This window comes from Erpetoichthys calabaricus, chromosome 18 (genome assembly GCF_900747795.2).
Source record: "Erpetoichthys calabaricus chromosome 18, fErpCal1.3, whole genome shotgun sequence".
NCBI lineage: Eukaryota > Metazoa > Chordata > Cladistia > Polypteriformes > Polypteridae > Erpetoichthys > Erpetoichthys calabaricus.
This window is the reverse complement of record NC_041411.2, coordinates 56,847,986-56,870,191: the sequence shown is the minus strand read 5'-3', so window position 1 is coordinate 56,870,191 and position 22,206 is coordinate 56,847,986. Positions and strand designations below refer to the sequence as shown.

At 40.9% G+C, this 22,206-nt stretch overlaps 1 protein-coding gene across 4 annotated transcripts in view; it reads left to right on the top strand.

The window, feature by feature from the left end:
* vgll4b (vestigial-like family member 4b) overlaps nt 1-22,206 on the top strand; it is a 304,562-nt gene that overhangs the window by 126,822 nt on the left and 155,534 nt on the right. The window contains exon 3 of one of the 4 annotated variants that reach the window (XM_051921515.1): nt 16,640-16,715. The exons of the other annotated variants lie outside the window; for them this stretch is intronic. Within the exon in view, the coding sequence (XP_051777475.1) occupies nt 16,640-16,715 (76 nt within the window). The remainder of the gene's footprint in view (nt 1-16,639; nt 16,716-22,206) is intronic. 4 annotated transcript variants of the gene reach the window in all.

Genomic DNA, 22,206 nt, shown 5'->3' with positions numbered 1-22,206 from the left:
GCATCGTGGTGGCAGCATCATGCTGTGGGGATGTTTTTCAGTGGCAGGGACTAGGAGACTAGTCAGGATAAAGGGAAAGATGACTGCAGCAATGTACAGAGACATCCTGGATGAAAACCTGCTCCAGAGCGCTCTTGACCTCAGACTGGGGCGACGGTTCATCTTTCAGCAGGACAACGACCCTAAGCACACAGCCAAGATATCAAAGGAGTGGCTTCAGGACAACTCTGTGAATGTCCTTGAGTGGCCCAGCCAGAGCCCAGACTTGAATCTGAATGAACATCTCTGGAGTGATCTTAAAATGCCTGTGCACCGACGCGTCCCATCCAACCTGATGGAGCTTGAGAGGTGCTGCAAAGAGGAATGGGAGAAACTGGCCAAGGATAGGTGTGCCAAGCTTGTGGCATCATATTCAAAAAGACTTGAGGCTGTAATTGCTGCCAAAGGTGCATCGACAAAGTATTGAGTACAGGCTGTGAATACTTATGTACATGTGATTTCTCAGTTTTTTTATTTTCCGGATGCACTATATATTATATATTATATTATATTATATAATATAATATAATATATACTGTATGTGTCTTGTCTGGAGCTGTTAGGGAACTGTGCTTAGCACTGTGTTGCAGTGCTGCCCTAATTTACTTCTGCCTTATTAAATTGCAGACAGTTTGGAATAATGACTTTGGGTGTGTCATTGTTGATTTAGAGCTGCATTTTAAAAAGTAGTCTGTGAACAAAAGGTAAAAAAAAAATACTTTGGCTTGGAGGGTTAACCCTTGAATTGCCTGACACACCCAGTCGAAATAATGGTAGATGAGATCTGATCCTTTATGAAATGTAATGCTTCCTGCTTCATTCCACATTGTATTTCTAGTTTGTTAAATGTAGAGAAAAGCCAAGCAAAATGACACCTTTTATTAGCTAACTAGAAAGATTACAATATGCAAGCTTTCGAGGCAACTCAGGCCCCTTCTTCGGGCAATAAACATCTTGCCTGAAGAAGGGGCCTGAGTTGCCTCGAAAGCTTGCATATTGTAATCTTTCTAGTTAGCTAATAAAAGGTGTCATTTTGCTTGGCTTTTCTCTACATTCATAATGGCTAACACGGTACAACACCCTAGTACTATAGTTTGTTAAATGATTTTTTGTACAAGCATCTCAGTTAACTGTTGGGCTGTACACCCTAGAGCTAGCGAAGTAATGTCTAATTTTATTTACACAGATATTTTGCAACACTATAGTCCATTGGGATCAAGGGTTTCTAAACCAGAATGGTCACAGAAAGACTGTTTGTTTAAATAAGACATCAACAGTCTCTAGGCCAGTGAGCAGCTGCGTTTACTTTCTGTTTGCGCGCGTGTGTATTTTTTGAAATCAAAATGATTTATTGTTTGCAGTGCACCAGGCAATGCATATGGCTCTATTATATGGCATTGGGTATGGGATTCATAGAAGCAGTGTTAATGTTTGAGATTCACCATCTATTGGAATGAAAAATTCAATGAATTTTATTACTAAAAGTGTTTGGGATGTGCCACATTTTGGAATGACAGAGACATAATCGGGCAGACACACAGACACTTAATTCTTTTATTAAGTAAGGTGTGTGTAAGTGTATGTATGTTTGGGTATACACCAATCGGCCACAACATTCAACCCACCTGCCTAATATTGTGTAGGCCCCCCTTGTGCTGCCATTACAGCGCCAAGAAGTTGGCAGCAGATCCTTTTTAGGTCATGTGTGCTATGAGGTGTGACCTCCATGGATTGGGCTTGATTTTTCTAGCACATCACACGGATGCTCGATCTGAAGTGAAATCTAAAGAATTTGGAATTCAGGTCAACTGTTTGTTATGTTCCTCAAACCATTCTTCAATAATTTTGCAGTGCGGCAGGGTGCATTATCCTGCTGGAAGAAGCCAGTGACATTAGGGAGTACCGTTGCTGTGATGGTTATACGTGGTTTACAACAGTCTTTTAAGTAGGTGGTACATGTCAAAGTAACATCCACAAGCATGCCAGGGCCCAATGTTACTAGCAGAACATTGCCTAGAGCATCACACTGCCTCAAACATCTTGCCTTCTTCCAACTGCACATTCTGCTTCGCCAGGTAAACGATGCACACGCACCCGGCTGTCCATATGGTATAGCAGAAAATGTGATTCATCAGGCCAGGCCACCTTTTTTCATTGCTCCGTGGCCCAGTTTTGATGCTCACATGCCCATTGTTGGTGATTCTACAGTGGACAGGGGTAAGCATGAGCACTTTGACTGGTCTGAAGCTACACAGTCCCATACTTAGCAACCTGTGATGCACTATGTGTTCTGACACTTTACTGTCCCAGCCACCATAAGTTTTTCAGCAATTTTTGCTACGATAACTCTTTTGTGGGATCAGATAAGACATGTTATTCTTTGATCCCCACATGCATTAAGGGAGACTTGGGCACCCATGTTCCTGTTGCTGGTTCATGGGTTTCATGGATTATCCATTCTTGGACCACTTTTGGTAGGTACTCACCACTGCATACTGGGAACACTGCACATGACTTGTTTTAGAGATGCTCTGACCCAGTTGTCTAGCCATCACAATTTGTCCCTTGTCAGAGTTGATCAGATCCTTACACTTGTCCATTTTCCTGCTTCCAACATAATAACACCTTCAAGTATAAAATGTGTATAATGTACATGTGTATATATGTATTATTGTTGGAGTTGTAGTAAAGTTTTGACTTATTGACACCGGTTTTGTGCCTAGTAACTGGTACCAAAATAGTTCTGAAGCAAATATTGATAACTTCAGGCGACCTACCACAACACACTCGTGAACCAATGGCAGCACAACCCATTAATTCATTATTTTTCTACTGCTTATCCTAATTCAGGTCACGGGGGCAACAGTCTTAGTAGTAGGGCATATACCGGTATGTCCCTTTCCCCAGCCACACTTGCCAAATCATACTGTGCAATCACGAGGCTTTTCCAGGTCTTTTGGGAGTATATAATCCTACCAGTGAACCCTGGGTCTTCCCTGGGGTCTCCTCCCAGCTGGTTATGCCCATAAAATGTCCATAAGGAGGCATCCAGGAAGCATTCTTATCAGAGGCCTGAACCACCTCATTTGGCTTGTTGATGCGGAGGGCCAGTGGTTCTACCCTGAGGCTCTCCTGGATATCTGCGCTTCTCACCCTGTCTCTAAGGGAGAGCCCAGCCAATCTTCAGAGAATGCTCGTTTCGGCTGCTTGTAACTATGATCTCATTCTTTCAGTAATTACCCAAAGCTCATAACCATAGGTGGGTGGGGGTAGGTACGTAGATGGACTGGTAAATCAAGAGCTTCACCTTCAGACTCGGCTCCTTCTTCACCACTACAGATGAGTTTAGTGACTGCATAACTGTCGATCTCACCATCCTTTTTCTCCTCACTCGTGAACAAGACCCAAAGGTAATAACTGCCTCAAGTGGAGTACTTTAACTCTGTGAGGACAGTCCATATTTATCTTACTGAGGACCATGGCTTCAGATTTGGAGGTGCTGATCTTCATCCTTGCCACTTCACACTTGATCATGAAACCGTTTCAGTGTGTGCTGGAGTTCACAGTCTGATGAAGCCAAGAGGACCACACTGTCTGCAAAAAGCAGTGATGTAATTCTAAGGCCACAAATATGGACCCCACTCCCTCCATCTTCCTGGCTTCGTATAGATATCCTATCCATGAAAAATCACAAAAAGGATAGGAGAAAAGCACAGTTCAGGTATAGTCTCACAATCACTGGAAATGGTGCAGATGTTTTTCTGAGTATGTGGACACAGTTCTCACTGTGATTAATCTGGGACTGCATAGTTCTTATTAGGGGTCCCGGAACCCCATACTCTCCCAGAACCCATTACAGAATCCCTCATGGAACATGGTCATAAGCCTTCTCTAAGTCCACAAAACACATGGACTGATTGGGTGTAATCCCATGCCCCTCCGAGAATCCTCATAAGGGTTAAAAGCTGGTCTGTCGTTCTACAGCCTGGATGGAATCCACATTGCTCCTCCTGGATCTGAGGTTCCATGATTGGTCGGAGTCTTCTTTCTAATACCATGATATAAGCGTTTCCTGGGTGGCTGAGGAGCATAATCCCTCAATAGTTGGAGCACACACTCCTCTACCCCTTTTTAAAAATGGGTATCACCAATCTGGTCTGCCACTCCAGAGGCACTGCTCTTGGAAGTCCATGCAACACTGAAAAGGCATGTCGGCCATGACAGCCCAACAATGTCCAGAGCCATCAGCATTTCTGGCCAGATCTCAATCAGCCCAGGGGCTTTGCCACTGTGGAGTTCCTTAACTACCTCAGTGGCCTCCTTGATCCCCTATCAGCTTCTGGCTCTGCCAGAGGGTGTGTCCATTGGGTTTAGGAACTCCTCAAAGTGTTCCTTCCACCGCCAGACAACATCCTCTGTCTGGATCAGCACTTCTGCCCCCTTGCTGAGAACAACCTTGGTGAATCCTTGCCTTCCCTTTGAGTCGCCTGATGGTTTTACAGAACCTCTTTGAGCCTGATTGGAGAGATCTTGGAAAGAGACTATCAAAGTCCTATGACACCTTGGTTTTTGCTTCCCTGACTGCCAAGGCCACAGCCCTTCTGGCCTGTCAGTATCTCTCTGTTGCTTTGGGAGTCTCCCATGCTTAACCATACACGGAAGGCCTCCTTTTTCAGCCTGATGGCATTCCTCACCTCTTGGATGGGTTCTTGAGTTTCTACCTTGAGGGGCACCTGTGGCCTTCACGCTGCAGCTCTTTACAAACACTTCCATAGTGGAGGCTTTGTACAAGGCCCATTTGGATTCCGTCCCCTACCTCCACCGTGATGCGGGAAAGGCTGTTTCAGATGTTGGAGTTGAGTGTCTTCTGGACATAATGTTCAAAACATATGCCGCAAATCCAATGAGAAGACTATAAAATCGATCTCTGATCTTTGGCCTTAGGTGCTCTGGTATCAAGAATACTTATGACCCAACTTATATTCGAACATGGTTTTCGTTGTAGGCAAACCATACCTAGTACAGAAGTCCAATAACAAAACGCCGCTCAGGTTTAGTTAGAGGGGTTTGGTTCCAGAACCGAGTAAGTGGGTGGACATGAGCCTACTATATCTAGCTGATAGCGCCTACCAACCTCTAGCTGTTTCCACCCTAGCAGAGGTGACATTTCACACCTCAAGAATCCAGTTTGTGTGTCAGGCTTCCAGTCCGCCAAGGCCTCTGCCTTTGACCACCACCCAGGATGCATTGCACCCGGCACCTGCGGTTGGTGGGCTCACAGAGCAGGGCAATCCAGTGGTTGGGAGAAACTGCCTTACACAGAGCTGGAGTGTGGATACCAAGACTTAGAAAATCGGTTAGTGCTAGGTTCTGCCGGCCATTAAAGTAAGCTGTAGCTGCATTTCACGAAGGTTTCCAAATTGTTTAAAGTATTTCAAATGCAGCTACCAGACAGGCATTCTGGTACTAGTATGACTTGACATACAAAAGAAAATCTCTTCAGTTCAAATGTCTTTTCTTTTAAAGATTTTTAGTGAAATTAAAAGCAAACCATTCACACAAAAAAGTTGATAATACACGGAATTTAAGAAAGGGGAAAAAGGGAAATCTATGATATTCTACTTAAAGATCTAGGTTACACTTCTTTAGGTTTCTATGTATAGTTTTAGGCAATGTTCAGAAAACTAGATTCTGCAGTCTAGTTCTGCAATCCAAATTTAAACAGGTGCCAGGCTGAGGAGCAGAACTGACAAGGTAGTCTTCTCTGAAATTCTGCCTGTGCCATGTACCAGTCCAGGTAAGATGAAGATTAGAAGGCATAACATGTGGCTCAAATCTTGGTGCAGGATAGAAGGGGATAGGTTTATGGGGCATTGGATCTCTTTTTGGAACAGGTGGAACCTGTTCCACAGTGACTGCTTACATCTGAACCAGAGGGGCATATGAGTTAGGTTAGTTGATGATTGTTTAAACTAGGGAATGGGGGGCAGGGAGTTTCGTACAGGCTAGGTTTACAACTATACATGGTGGAACAAACAATAGTGTAAAAATGCATAATAATGTAAATTCTAACCCAACATTTAAATGTAAAAGTAAATGGAGTAACACATTAAAATAGCTTGTCTTAATGCTAGAAGTACCAAAAATAAAACAAATGAGTTGGAGTTGTATGTAGCCTAGCATAATTATGATATTACAGAAATAATGGAAACCTAGCCTAATAATGATGGGGACGAGTATAACATAGAGGGATACATATTTTTTTTGGAAGGACAGACAGAACAGAAAAGGAGGTGGGGTTGCTGTTTATGTCAAACAGAATTTAAACGCAGATCCTCTTCGGTTGAATGATGAGCCCCATTTAGTGAGGACATGTGGCTTCACCTGGAAAGCATTAGGGAAACAGGCCTTATTTTAGGAGTGTGTTGTAGACTGTCCAATGCTGATAGTAATTTCAATGCATGTCCTGTATCTTGGGCTCAGTCAGAATTATAGCTAACATGCAGTCATTTATGAGCAGACTGAAATTCTCTAAGGGGTTATCTGTACCTAATACTTCTGTCTTGAGCCTCAGAGATCCAGTGAATGGCAGCTTTGAAATTTGCCAAGCACATTCAAAGCAAACCCATCACCTTGGTATGCTTCACTAACACCAGAATCAATCGTGCTGTCACTATCCGCTCCTGAAGAACTGTCACTGTTATCACACAGTAAATTGCTTTCTTTGCCACATGCTGTATGCGCCTATATTCAGTATGCTTTGTCATTGCAAATGCTGCGTCAACACCCTCCCTCCTTCACCAGACACCGATCACTAGATGAATATATGCGGGCAGCTCATGGTGGATGACTTTCTGTTTTTAGAGTTAGAAATTACAAGGGTTAAAAACTAACGGCAGTAATATTTATTCAAAAACCAAATATGAAATTCTTAATATATTTTGATTAATTTCAGGACCCCCACAGTGCAGGTTAGCTGTTGCGTAAATACGGTTTTTATGAAAACTAAAAAATATTTTTAGTAATTTATTTTATTTCAATTAGTCTTTTCAGCTACTTTTAATAGTTTTGTTTAGTTTTAGTTTTTCATTTTGGTTTTGTTAATTTTATTTCAGTTTAGGAAATGTTTTTTATTTTTTCAGTTTTTTAGTTTTTGTTAACTATAATAACCTTATTCAGAATGTATTTAAATTATGAAATATGCTTAAAAAAACTGCTTTTATATTCCTGTTAGGGTAACTTCAAATAGGTATAAGCAGTGATTTTCAAATTGTGAGGAAATTGTAAGTTCTCTAATTTTGATAACCACTGTAAGTATAGTGTTCTTTTCTTTGTAAGCTTCAATTTTTTTGTCTGTGGACATTGACTTGCCAGAAAGGTGCAGTTTTGTTTCATCAGTCCAAAGATGAAATGACATTCTCTCAGAAGTATTGAGCATTTTAGCAAATTCCACTTTATTGTTTTTCTTTCAACAGTGGAGTCGTCCTGGGTTGTCTTTCATACAGTATATCCCACTGTCACTCTAAAACGACAGATGGCACAGTCAGATACTGCTGGACCTTGACATTTTGAATTCAGCACGTATCTCATTAGAATTTAAATGTAATGAATTATTAATTATTATTATTATTAATTTGTCCTTAGTTTTTTTTGTCTACCATTCTCACTATTGTTCTGTTCATTGTGGAGGTCAATTTTCCTCTTGCAGCTGTGTCTAGGGAGGTTGGCTACAGTCCCATGGATCTTAAAGTGTGACTGCTTTTTTTTCCCATTTAAATAGGCTGAATGACTTATTGAGCGATTGGATACGTGTAATACTAATTAAAGAATAATCACTCTAATCCAATTATTTATATTTTTCTAGGGATATCATCACGTGTCCAGGCCTTGTTAGAATATCTTTGTGTAATAAGCTATACTTTATCTTTTCACACTTGCTTTGTTTTATCCATCCATTTTCTAACCCGCTGAATCCGAACACAGCGTCACGGGGGTCTGCTGGAGCCAATCCCAGCCAACACAGGGCACAAGGCAGGAACCAATCCCGGGCAGGGTGCCAACCCACCGCAGGACACACACAAACACACCCACACATCAAGCGCACACTAGGGCCAATTTAGAATCGCTAATCCACCTAACCTGCATGTCTGTGGACTGTGGGAGGAAACCGGAGCGCCCGGAGGAAACCCACGCAGACATGGGGAGAACATGCGAACTCCACGCAGGGAGGACCCGGGAAGCGATACCCAGGTCCCCAGGTCTCCCAACTGTGAGGCAGCAGCGCTACCACACTGCGCCACCGTGCTGCCCTGCTTTGTTTTAATCTATGACATATCAAAGACATGCCGGTATACATAGGACAATTGCTTTTCATTTAATTATATTTCAGGAAGCATACAGCACTTTTTCAATGAGCTGTAAGGGAATTAACAAATTTGTCCATATTTGTAACATCTAAATCACAAAAATACGTAAAGGAACACAAAACCATTCTTCTGCCATGGCCATCTCGGTCCCCAGACCTAAGCCCCTTTGAAAATCTTTGGGTGGAGCTGAAGAGGAGATTCTCTGATTCCCTGCTCTATATTCTCCAACCTTATAAGGATTTACAGGAGAAAACTCAATGCTGTTTTATTGGTAAAGGGAGGTTGTACAAAGTATTAAATGCAGTGCCATGGCACATGTGGTTTTGTTAAATTTATTTCTTGATGAGGGATCATTTTTTTCTCTGTGTGCGTGTGTGCGCGCACTTGTAATGAGAACAGGCCATTCAGCCCAACAAGCTTATCCATCCCATTGGTTAGTAAATTCCTGCTGTCAACCACACTATCTGGTATGTTATTCCATCTGCCTATGGTTGTTTTCATGAAGAAAAACATTCTAATGAGTTTCCAATTGTGTCCCTATATTCTTGTTGCAGGATGTATTTTAAAGTAAGCACTGGGATTTACTTTACTAATTCCTTTCATAATTTTTAACAATTTGGTCATATGCCCCCTTTTCTCCATTTGCTTAAACTGAAAAGATTAAAATCCTTCAGTCTTTCTTTATATATAGTATATCTCATACATCTTAGGCCTAGAAGAAGCTTTAGTTGATCTTCTCTGGACTTTCTGTAGTGCTGTAATGTTTTTTTTTGGTAAAATGGAGACCAAAAATGAACACTAGTGCTGTCAAATAAGCCAAAAAGTGAGGTTTGAGTATATATTTGAACTATTTAACTATTCTGGGTGTTACATGGACAACATGTTTGTTTGCTTTTTTTATACTTTTCTCTAGCTATAGTTGAGATGACAGTAAACACCAACAGCAAAAAAAAAAAATCCTAATCTTAGTGGTAATTGGGCAACTGTGGTTTAAATACAAGAGCTATCAAAACCCAAGCAGGTGCACCCTATTAAAGGGAAGCATCAGCACCAGTGTCTTGTTTTCAGTCTAGTACTGACAACTGGGTGAAAGCCATCAAATCAGGCACAAAAAGGAGCTTATATATTTAAGAGCCACACTCATTGGCACTGTGTTTTGCTACATTATCAGAGCTTGAAATTAATTTTGGAAGTTGTGGGGGAACCTCTCTCCCCTTACATTTAACATCCATCCATCCATTTTCTAACCCGCTGAATCCGAAGAGGGTCATGGGGGTCTGCCGGAGCCAATCCCAGCCAACACAGGGCACAAGGCAGGAAACAATCCTGGGCAGGGTGCCAACCCACCGCAGGACACACACAAACACACCCACACACCAAGCACACACTAGGGCCAATTTAGAATCGCCAATCCACCTAACCTGCATGTCTTTGGACTGTGGGAGGAAACCGGAGCCCCCGGAGGAAACCCACGCAGACACGGGGAGAACATGCAAACTCCACGCAGGGAGGACCCGGGAATCGAACCCAGGTCCCCAGATCTCCCAACTGCGAGGCAGCAGCGCTACCCACTGCGCCACCGTGCCGCCCATATTTAACATAAGGGTGGATTTTAGACTTTGTGGGCATAGTTTGGCTTAAAAACCCATGGTTTGAAAATCACTTTGATGTTCACATGTCGAGGCTTTTTTTAATGTTATAACTTATTCTTTTTGATGTTTACAGCAGTTTGTAACATTTTGAGTAGATAAATGTATCATCCTGTCTTTAAAATTTAGTTTTGCTGTTTTAACTTTAAATAGATATTTATTTCTTTTAGCATGTAGAGATTTCCACTTGTATTTAGCCAAAAAGCCAGACTTGCCAGGGAAAAATTGCATCAGTAGAGTAATATAAAATAATCTTCAGAATGTAAAATAAAATATGCTAAGAAACGTGTATTTTTAAAAATATTTCTAATCCATACCATACTTCTTTTCTAGTCAGAGTATAATTTTCTATACCTTTTAAAACAGTTGAGCATTAATAAGGCTGTGAGTGTGAATGTACTTAATTTAAGAAATTTGATATATTTACTTAAAATATATAATTAACATATTTATAGTTTAGGTGGCACTGTTGTGCGCAGTGATTAGCACTGCCTCCTGATAGATCCAGAATGCTAGGTCAAAACCCAGCATCTGATTGTCTGCATGGAGTCTGCGTGTTCTCCGTGCATCTTTGTACTGTTCTTCTGGGTACTGTAGTTATCCTCCTACATACTCAAAGCCATGCAATTTGGTTAAATGCTCCCAGTACAAATAGGAGTTATGTGCATTAGAGGACCCTGTAATAAACTGGTACCCTGTCTTTGCTCTTTTTCCTGTATTGTGCCCAGTGTTGTCAGGATTGGCTCTTGCAGTCTGCTCCTCTGAATTGGAGTAAGCAGATTTAAGAATGACTTAAGAGTATTATTAGTCTGCCAGAGAACGTAACACATTTTGTTAAAGATTACCATGAACTGTTAAAATGCCATAAGTGACAATAAAGGTGGATTGTTTTAGCATAGGGAAAGGTACCCTACAAAGTCCTTGCTTTTCTGCTGATTTTTTTCCTTTTCAGAGTTGGATGGATGCCTTAGCAGTGGGTATATCTACACCTCTTTTCTTGATGGTTATCTTTAACAGGGCTGTGGCAACAATTTTCTGGTAAGGAGTGCTGCCAACTACAAAGATTGTACAATATGCCTATATGATCCACATACGCTTAACATAACCTACATAGAGTACATGCATGAGAAATGAATTTCCATGTTTAGCCCTACTGCAGAAAAAAATACATTAAATACAAATACAGCAGACTTGTTTTTTTGCCAGTTTGAACAATCTTGTCAGACCTCCAATAAACTACACCTGTTGTTCAGTCGAGTGGACATAGTGACAACTCAGTAATTGCATAATATTTGTATCACATCATTGCCAAATGACCTTTCCATTAACCACAAACACTTTTTTCCTGCATTTCATATTTGGAATAAACTAAGCACCTATATATTTTAATTCCAGTTTCTTCCAGTTCTACGGGCAATGCCTTTGGTGGCAGCCCTAGGTGTAGTGCAGGAAACAGTTCTGGACAGGGCACACACACCTAAACTGTTCACACAGTGTCTGATCAACCTAAACAAGACATTTTTTTGCATTCAAGCTGAAAACTATTATACTCCAAAACAGTAAAATGGAATAGTAACATTCAGGTGAGGGAGAGGGCGGGTTACTGGCGTGAAACTGTGAGCAGTAGTGTGGTGTCATTCAGTGACATTTGATCAAGAGCAGCCCTCAGTGAAAGTTCGCATGGTGTGATCAGTGGCATTCGACCCAGTGGTGGGGAAAGACAGGGGGCGGGGGTCCCCACATGAAACTGCAAGCAGCAACGTGACATGATTTAGTGACATGCAATATCAGTGGCTAGTTACATTCGATCAAGGGGGTGGCACCTCAAATGAAACTTAGAGTGAGTGCAGCAAAGAAGTTGAATCAGGAAGAGTCCTGCTCAGAAAACTAACATAGGGAGAACATGCAGAAGACAGAATCTGGATATGGCAACTGAACCCATGATGCTTACACCTTAAAACTACATGTGGTGGTGCTGCTTCAATATTATACTAAGCAGTACTCACAATTTAAGCATAGCATTGACTCCTTCAGCAAATGCTCCATTCTTAGTCAAAACTCAAGTGGCCTCATGTATAACGCAGTGCATAGAATTCAAATGAAAACATGGTGTACGGACAAAACTGGAAATGTGCATATTAGGGCTGGGCTCCCATGTCGTGAGAATTGTACATTGTACAAAATTTTTTTAATGTGCACACAAGTTTTAATACAGGTTTGCATGGCCCCATAAAGTGATAGTTTTCAAGGGGGTGGCACTAATGAAGAGAACGAATCAAATTGCATTATAGTTGCAGTCAAAATATAGAACCATTTTATTGAACAAATTTTGCAAACAACTTAAACTATAATTTTGACAACATATTTTAAACCATCCAAAGATGCATTTAGACTTAGTAAAATATCCAGAGGTGCTTGTCAAAAGTTATTACATTGAACATGTCTTAGAAAAGGAATAAAGAGTAAATATTTTTGTAAACCAACTACACTTTCTGTTAATGTCAACAATCTCTGTCCACTGACATGTTAGCTGTATCGATTATAATGGCGTTGGTAATCTCGATCCACCGCTTTCTTTTTTTGTTGTAGGCAGTCCTACAGTGTCCTAGTTTTTCAGTTTTACCTGAGGACGTGGAGGGTGCCAATCTTAGTTCCATACATTCATGGTACTACAAAGCAAAGGTGGTGCAGCAAATTGCTCATGTTACCACCTCCGGTAACAACTTTAGCTCAACAGCATTTGCAGTAAATAGTTGTTTGGTCCACATCCGACCTTTTAAAACCAAAATCTCCAGAAAACAGATGCGGCTCCTTTTTTCTGCAAAAGTTCTTCTGTGTCGTCATGTTCAACTTTATCGTCTGCTACAGCTTCAGGTTCGGAATGTTCTGTCAAATTTCACTACTCAATACCTCCACTAACGCATGTACTCAGTTGCATGCATGTTTAGCAGCGAAAAAAGTCCCCCCTTAAACAGTTTCCCGCTGTGCCATGTTCTGAACGTTGTTTAGGCTATTTTAACCGGTATTGCGATATAAGAAAAATCCATATCATAACAAAAATAAAAAACGGTTTTCGGTAAGAAGTAGTATATCTCCCAGCACTCGTGCATATGCAGAAAAACATTCGGAAGGATAAATCTATGCATACGCCTAGTTCCACACAGTTCCCCTTTATAAATCCCAATGAACATGAAATTTAACGCATGTGCCTACAGCCCTACCCTGACTTCTCCCAGAATTTTGCATATTTGAATATGTAAATCAATATAAATAGCATTTTCTTTTCAGTGCTTTGCTAAAAGGCAATGACAAAAGCACATGGAAAAAAGAAAAATTTCAGCAAATGCGAAGTGGAGGCAAGGAAAAACATACTATTTGTTGGCTTAAGCAGTGGTATAAGCATCAAAAGGATGTTGATTGAGTGATAGAGTGGCAAAGACACTCGAAAGTTGCACAGTGCCCGAAATAAAAAAAAAAAAAAAAGTGGTCACATATCAAAGTCTATATGAAAAGGTGAGTTGCAGCCCACCATCTGTTTCTTTTGTTTAAGACAATATTGCAAATGTTGACCCCCGTACCAAGGGCATGAACCCACATGGTGATGGTGGTGCTGTGCCGAGCACATCTTCAGGGGCTGGCTGCACACATACCTCTGCCTTGGAAACCACTGGGTGACCATATGACTGTGTGCTGACGGTTGCTGTTCTGGAGTTACAAAATGTAATAGTGGATACTGTAAGAGATATGGCCAATAAACTATGTAATTTAAGGCCTTACTGTGTGATATTGACCACAAATTAAATGAAGTGGTTAAAAAATAAATGCTGAATCTGCTTACCTGTTTTTACATTCTGCTAATTACATTCAAATGAAGTTGTGATACTGTGTGATTTGGCTGATCATTTTGTGGGTCAGGTTCATCATACCACATCGCTTCAGGTACGGGCAAGCCATGATTATGTGCCACTTTATGCAGCACATTAGGGGCTTGCACAATCCAACACACTGTCTGTGGACAATAGAGCAGCACGTAAACAGAGTGAAAATACTTTGTTTACATAAGCAAATTCATTCTCTGAAGGCGTCTTTATAGCGTAGTGTCAGTACCAAGCGCCACGATGGATAGTTTCTCTTCTATTTACATGTCTCTTTAAGGTGACTTGCTATCTTTAAGGATGTATTCACAGTGGCAATTTGTTCCATGCCCGAGCATGTTTGTCTGCATGTAACCCCGCAAAGTCTATGTCGTTTGACTAGTGTGATCACTCCATGCCAGGCCAAAGACACTAGCCTGCTTGGAAGAGGTGGGCCTGAGCATGGTTCAGTAGCATTCGGGAACAATATGATTTCTAAATGTGCCCGAGCATGGAAAACAGGCATGACGTCAATGATGTACTGAGTCCGGCAGTGCAACTCTCATTTCATTCAGTAGCATTTAAAGTTAAAAAATGTTTTTTTTTATTCTCCCCTTACACATTAACGTGAATTATCGTTGGCATGAAAAGCTGAAAATTCTTCTCTTAACATCATTTGTCAATGTAAAAATCTTCTCATACATGCAGAACGATTAACACCAAAAACGCTGCTGTGCGCACTCAATAAATCTGTAAGAGGATAGAACGTTATCCCACTCTACATGACTCCAAAACAACCACCAAATAAATAAAAATCATTTTGACATGTGTGCTGTCACTCTGTGTTCAGATCTTGTTTTGACTTTACAAGAAGTTGCATGGTCATGATGAAAGCGTGCCCGGGCTCAGAATTTTACGTGCAGTGTAAGTGCAGGGGAGTAGGGATGGGGGAATAATCGAGCTTGGGCACAGTACAGAACAAACGCGCCTAGTGTTAGTACACCCTAAAAGGACTGCTTGCCTTTTGCCAGAATAGTTTGGGGGGCGGGGAGCTTGTGTGACAGTACAGAGTTGCCATTTTTATAAGCACACCTTCTATAGATGATGTAATGCCAGCTCATTCTTTTAGTGATTCATTGCTGGCTCATGTAAATTGTCCAGAGCTGTTGCAATAGCGATGTGCATGCATTTGACTGCTCATATTACATTTGGAAAACAACATTTTGTGCTTTGATGTTTCCCAGTTCAACCACAGTATAAGGAAATCTTGTATATCTGGATGACAAGTAGATAATACCAACCTATACAGCTGGCATGGCGTGACTCAGTGATGATTGTGAAATACCCGATCATTCAGCTAGTTCATATTGTAAAACTCCTGTGGCTAAAAACCTGAGTGGACAGAACTTGCAAAGGAACAGATACAGCACAATTCCTCAAAGTCTGCCTTTGTAAAGCTGGTGCCAGCTCTTGGAAATTAAAATCAGCTTAGAAGCCAGTCATCATCATCATCTATACTTCCATTTCTTCTAACAACGCTTAAGAAGCCATTGTGGTTGGAATAGTTTGGCCATTCCTTGCACCATTATATTGTTAACAGACTAGATACAATCAAGTGAATTAAATTTGCAATTTTGTTGTATTGGATAAATCCCACATCATGGATGCGAATATGAAAAAGAAGAGAAACAACACAATAACAGTGGCACTACTTTGATGCTGGGTGCCGTTGGTTTGCAAAACCGAGCAGAAAAGTGTGGACGTATGCTCTGAGGCTGCTGTGAAAATGAGCGTGGTTTTACACTCAAGGATAAATGCTACATGGTCGTGGTAATTTGTTAGATTTTAGCCTATTTAATACAAATAGTACTTCTCCCTCTTGAATTTCTAAGTCACTATATACCTCATTGTAATCTCTGTTACTTCTGGAAGGTTATCATCTTCTTTATACATTGAAACTTCAATAAAGTGCAAGTTCATAGAATTTGCTAGTTCCTTGTTCATATGTCCTAGCTTACCTTTACTGTTCCACATATTCTTCACTTGCATCTTAATTATTCTTTTAAAATTCCTAAAAAAATTCTTTGGTTATCTTGCAGCTTTTCTGCAATATTTCTTTCAAGCTGAATTTTAGTCTTCTCAATATCCTTTTTAATCTCTGGTCTCGTGGTACCATATACCATATGTTTCGCTTGGGCGTTACTAGTCTTGTTGTTGTAGTTTACCATTTGTAAGGGAAGCACAGTTTTTCGGTAATTAAAGTCCCCGTGACTATATTATTCCCCTCTAAACTTGTAATACAGTACAATGCAACTTACTTGTTGTTTAGCACTCTTCATGAAGGTGTAGAGTGCTGTGAGCAATTCTCAGTTAAAATACAAGTATAGATTATACTAATTACCCAATACAGAACAGGTACACATATAAATACTGTAGATTTGTTAAAACTTACAGAGAACAAGGTAGAAACTGATTAAAAATAAATGGAAACCAACAATATCTGTCCATTATTTAATTGATAAACCATGGCCAGTTGACAGTGGAGGGGGTTAAAATTGTAAAAGAGAGTCAAAAACAAAATTACAGTCCTGATGACACATGCCAACAGGCTGCTTGCCCCCACCTGGGTTTTCTATAGTGGAGTCTTTGCTGGCTGTATAATCTGATGAGAGGATCTTTCCATCTGATGATTCCAATGCTCTTTTATCTGAGATGATCTTTCCATATACAGGACAGCAGCCTGGCAGTAGAGCAGTGGCACCAAGTCCCACATCCAGACACCAAGAAGAGAAACAGAACAGAGGAGGGTTAGTAATGGTTTAAAAATATTACTCTTTTATTCCGTGCAAATGACTAACAAGCAGAAGGTGCAGTATTACACAGCTAATCAGCAGCGTCAGGGTTTGCTTGTCTAAAGTAGTAAGTCTTCAGCCTAGATTTCAAAGCTTATTCTGAAGGAGCATATCTTATATTGATATTAATAATTTTTATAATTTTTAATAATATTAAAAAGAGGTAAATTTAAACTGTTGGCATTATGGGGTCTATAACATTACACACTCTTAATATAAGGCCATGATCCCTAGTGCTGTCTGGTCAAATTGAAAAAATCTTCACTAAGCTGTGATTATCATGTAATTGGGGGTCATGCATTTAAATTCTGTTTACATACAGTAGATGATGACTGTCTCACCTTTTCAGTTTTGCCTGTCTTTCCTATATGATGTGCTCCTGTCTATCGTTTTTGTTATCCATATTATATCAAAGTTATGTCCAGTTAAATAACCGTTTAACTTTGGGGTATAAATTACATGTGTATATGGTGTTTATACTGTAAATATACACAGATCATCCACAACATTAAAAACACTGACAGGTGAAGTGAATAACAATGATTATCTCCTTATAGTGGTACCTGTCAAGGGGGGATGTATTAGGCAGTAAGAGAAAAGTCAGAATTGAAGGTGATATGTGATGTGCAAGCAGGAAAAATGGTTAAGTGTAAGGATCTGAATGAGCTTCATAAGGGACACATTGTGATGGCTAGATTACTGGGTAAGAGCATTTATGAAATGCCAGGTATTGTGCGTTGTTCGTAGTATGCAGTGATTTGTACCTACCAGAAGTGGTCCAAGTAAGAACTACTGTTGGACCAGCAACAGGGTCACAGGAGCCAAAGGCTTATTGGTGCATGTTGGGAATGAAGACTAGTTTGTGTGGTCTGATCCCACAGAAGAGCTGCTGTAGCACAAATTGATGAAAAACTTAATGCTGGACATGGTGTCAGAAGACCAAGCATGTCACAGCTTGCTGCATATGAGACTACATAGTCGTAGACTGGTCAGAGTCCCCATGCTGACCCCGTCCTCTGTTGAAAGCCCCACCAATACGCATGTGAACATCAGAACTGAACCATGGAACAATGGAAGAAGGTGGCCTGGTCTGAAAAGTCACCTTTTTCTTTATATCGTGTGGGCAGCAGGTTTGTGTGTGTCATTTACCTGGGGAGGAGTAGGCAACAGGATGTAAAATGATAAGAAAGCAAGCCAGCGAATGTGATATTTTGGTGAGTGTTCTGCTTGGAAATATTGGGTCCTGGCACTAACCCTAGAATCTCTGAAGCCTACGAAAAACTCTTAATCCCGGTCCACCTTAAATTCCTTAGCACCTCTCATTAGCATCTTTTGTTTTGCAAATGTATCAATCAGCAAGCAGCCAGCTATCCCATCCCTCCACTGCCACTGCTCAAGTCAGGCAAAATGTTCTGTGAGGTTTTGTATAGGAGTTGTATAGGGTAAATAATATATTGTTATTTGGAACATGCATTTCATGTGTGTTCCGTGTCTACAACGATCTGTGTAAATGTAGGATGACAGGAAGTGCAAGGCAAGAAATGTTGAACACATAGCTAAAACAGAAACTTTTTTCATGTTATAGTACTAACGACATAAGTTTGACATGAAGTGATATCAAAACACTTTCACAAAAGGTACAAGTATAACAAAACAAGTGCGCTATAATTCAAGAATATAACTGAAGATAAAGAAATCAAGTTCGGGTATGACACTTACACGACCACTTGGGTGGTGCAGTGATAAGGACTTCTGACTTATAATCAAGAGGTTGCTGGTTTGAGTCTGGGCGATTCCTAGATTTACTGTTTTGAGTATTACTATTTTTATCATTATTATTATTACTTATTTATGGTACTTGTAAAGGTTAGCTTTTTTTTTTTTTTTTTTTTTTTTTTAATTGTTTTATTCTCTGTCACGTTCATGCTCCCCCGATCTAACACTGCTGATTTCAGTTAAAGATGTACAATAACAGAGGTGAACTCAGATGAAGATGAGGGTTCTACATTTGAGAAAGAGAACAGAAGCCCTCCCTGCAAGAAACGTCCACTCACACATAAAAACAACACAGCTGCACCAGGCGTAAAGGCAAAAGATGGCTCCGTTTGGATTCAGCAACAGGTTGGGCATCATCCTGCCAGTGAATCTGCCACACGCATATCATCATCAGCGAAACAGCAGAGCTTTCAGAACTTGCCAAGGTATTGTGCAAAGTTTTGTTTACAATTTGTTTTTTGATGGTCTTTATATGAAAAACATTTATATGTTACTTATATAAATGCCACATCAAATGTTGTTTACCTATATTTATTTACTTCCTACTGTACTTCGTCAGCATGCCTATGTCGATCAAACACAGGAAGCTCTGCAGTCTACTTGGTAGGAAGATAAGTAAATACATATAGGTAAACAACATTCAATGTGGCATTTATATAACCTTTACAAGTACCATAAATTTACACTGACCATTACAGACTCGAATCAAATGTATGTTTTTTATTCTGCTGTATAACAGTAACAATAAGTAATAATAATAATATTCAAAACAGTAAATCTAGGAAGTTCCCGGACTGGAACCAGCAACCTCTTGATTATGAGTCAGAAGTTCTTATTGCTGCACCACCCAAGCGGTCGTGTCAGTGTTGTACCCTAAACCGGTTTCTTTTTCTTCAGTTATATTCTTGAATAAAAGCATACTTGTTTTGTAATACTTGTACCTTTTGTGAAAGTGTTTATTTGATATTTGGACTTCAGTCTTCACACATTAATACACTTCATGTCAAACTTTTGTCATTTGCATTATAACATGAAAAAAGTTTGTTTTAGCTATGTGTTCAACATTTCTTGCCATCCTACATTTACACAGATCATTGTAGACACGGAACACACATGAAATGCATGTGTTCCAAATAATGATATATTATTTACTCTGTTGGGACACGCAAACCCCTCCTTTAACCGCCACCTTATCGTGGTGGAGGAGTTTGCGTGTCCCAATGATCCTAGGAGCTCTGTTGTCTAAGGCTTTATGCCCCTGGTAGGGCCACCCAAGGCAAACTGGTCCTAGGTGAGGGATGAGACAAAGAGCGGTTAAACAAACCTTCTATGATGAATGAAAACTTTGGACGGCGTTTTCCCTTGCCCGGACGCGGGTCACCGGGTCCCCCCTCTGGAGCCAGGCCTGGAGGTGGGGCTCGATAGCGAGCGCCTGGTGGCCGAGCCTGCACCCGTGGGGCTCGGCCGGGCACAGCCCGAAGAGGCAACGTGGGTACCCCTTCCCATGGGCTCTCCACCTATGGGAGGGGCCAAGTAGGTCGGGTGCAGTGTGAGTTGGATGGTGGCCGAAGGCGGGGACCTTGGTGGCCTGATCCTCGGCTACAGAAGCTGGTTCTTGGGACGTGGAATGTCACCTCTCTGAAGGGGAAGGAGCCTGAGCTAGTGCGCAAGGTCGAGAGGTTCCGGCTAGATATAGTCGGACTCACCTCGATGCACAGCTTGGACTCTGGAACCAATCTCCTTGAGAGGGGCTGGACTCTATACTACTCTGGAGTTGCCCCCGGTGAGAGGCGCCGAGCAGGTGTGGGTATACTTACTGCCCCCCGACTTGGAGCCTGTTCATTGGGATTTACCCCAGTGGACGAGAGGGTAGCCTCCCTCCGCCTTCAGGTTGGGGGACGGGTCCTAACTGTTGTTTGTGCGTATGCACCGAACAGCAGTTCGGAGTACCCACCCTTTTTGGAGTCATACCTTCTGGGGACTTCCTTGTACTGCTGGGAGACTTCAATGCTCTGGTGGGCAATGACAATGAGACCTGGAAGGGTGTGATTGGGAGGAATGCCCCCCCCCCCCCCCCGATCTAAACCCGAGTGGTGTTTTGTTATTGGACTTCTGTGCTCGTCACGGATTGTCCATAATGAACACCATGTTCAAGCATAGGGGTGTTCATATGTGCACTTGGCACCAGGACACCCTAGGCCTCAGTTCGATGATCGACTTTGTGGTCGTGTTGTCGGACTTGCGGCCACATGTCTTGGACCCTCGGGTGAAGGGAGGGGCGGAGCTGTCAACTGATCACCACCTGGTGGTGAGTTGGCTTCGATGGTGGGGGAGGATGCCGGTCAGGCCTGGTAGGCCCAAACGTGTTGTGAGGGTCTGCTAGTGACAAAGACATTAGCAAAATGCAAAACTAGAAAAGAAGCAGTCAGGAAGGATAAGGAGAGAGCAATTATCTGTGGCAGCCACCTGCAAAACTATTGCCTTTTTGGGGGTCATCTTGTTGTTGTCTTTCTGGTGCACCTATTGTCACTTTCATTTGCACCAGAGCATGTGAAGTTGATTCACAATCACTTATGTTTCCTAACTGGACAGATTGATATCCCCGAAGCTTAATTGACTTGGTGTTAGACTGTGATGAGTTAGTTTTCTCCACAGTTTATTGTATTGTAAATTTAATTTTAAATGGATACATTTTTTTTTTTTTTTGCCCATCAATATACTATACTCTAGGACCCCACAGAATACTGTGGATAGACTTCGAGATGGCAGTTTACAGATGCTTCCCATCTAATCTAATAGAGCTTAAGAGGATCTGCCAGGAATAATGGGATAAAGAAAATGTTAGAAACTGGACACTCTGTCTAATGAGGCAAACCATCTTTGCGTCGACTTACCACTATGGGGCAGCATGGTATCTCTGCTTCCTCGCTGACATGGTTGGCTTGTAGCTGCTCTTCTCATAGTGTGGTCTGGTGGCTAAACTTGGACTGTAAAACAGAAGGTTGCTGGATCTGCACCCTTTTCTTAGTAAATACTTGCAGCTATAAATATACATGTATGCATAAACCGAAATACAGTTGCGCTTTAGTCTAGCACATTTAAAACAGTTTTGGTTAGTGTTCACTGTAGTAAAAGCGTATTATAAAGTAAAATGTGGGAGTATAGATTGTTTTGTATTATAAAGTAAAACATTTCAGTGTAAATTGTTTGGTGTACATCTTTTATTATAAAGAACTTTCATTAGTTGGGAAACTCGGCAAATTATGTGCAAATTCATCCAATTGCTCTTGTTCCTGGTCGGATTTTAGTCAGTGTACTGTGTTTTTTATCTCATAGTATTATGTTTTTGTGTGTGTAATATTTAACATCTTATGCTTTTTGAAAAATGATGTATATTATAAATCAGATAATCTGTAACACGACCAGCAGGACTTCATTTACTGTTTGCTACTTTTATTCCTAAACTGTGTTTTTAAAAAAAAAAAAAAAGTAATATTTGAATGTGTCATATGTTATCATACATGCTGTATATTACATTAAGTGTATGAGCATAGTTTTTTTTATATATTGAATTTATTAAAAGCATGAAACATTCCATTCAATCAAGTCAAACTTAGCAAAATGTACGTATTTTTGATGGATAATTATATGTGATGAATGATGTTTTTAT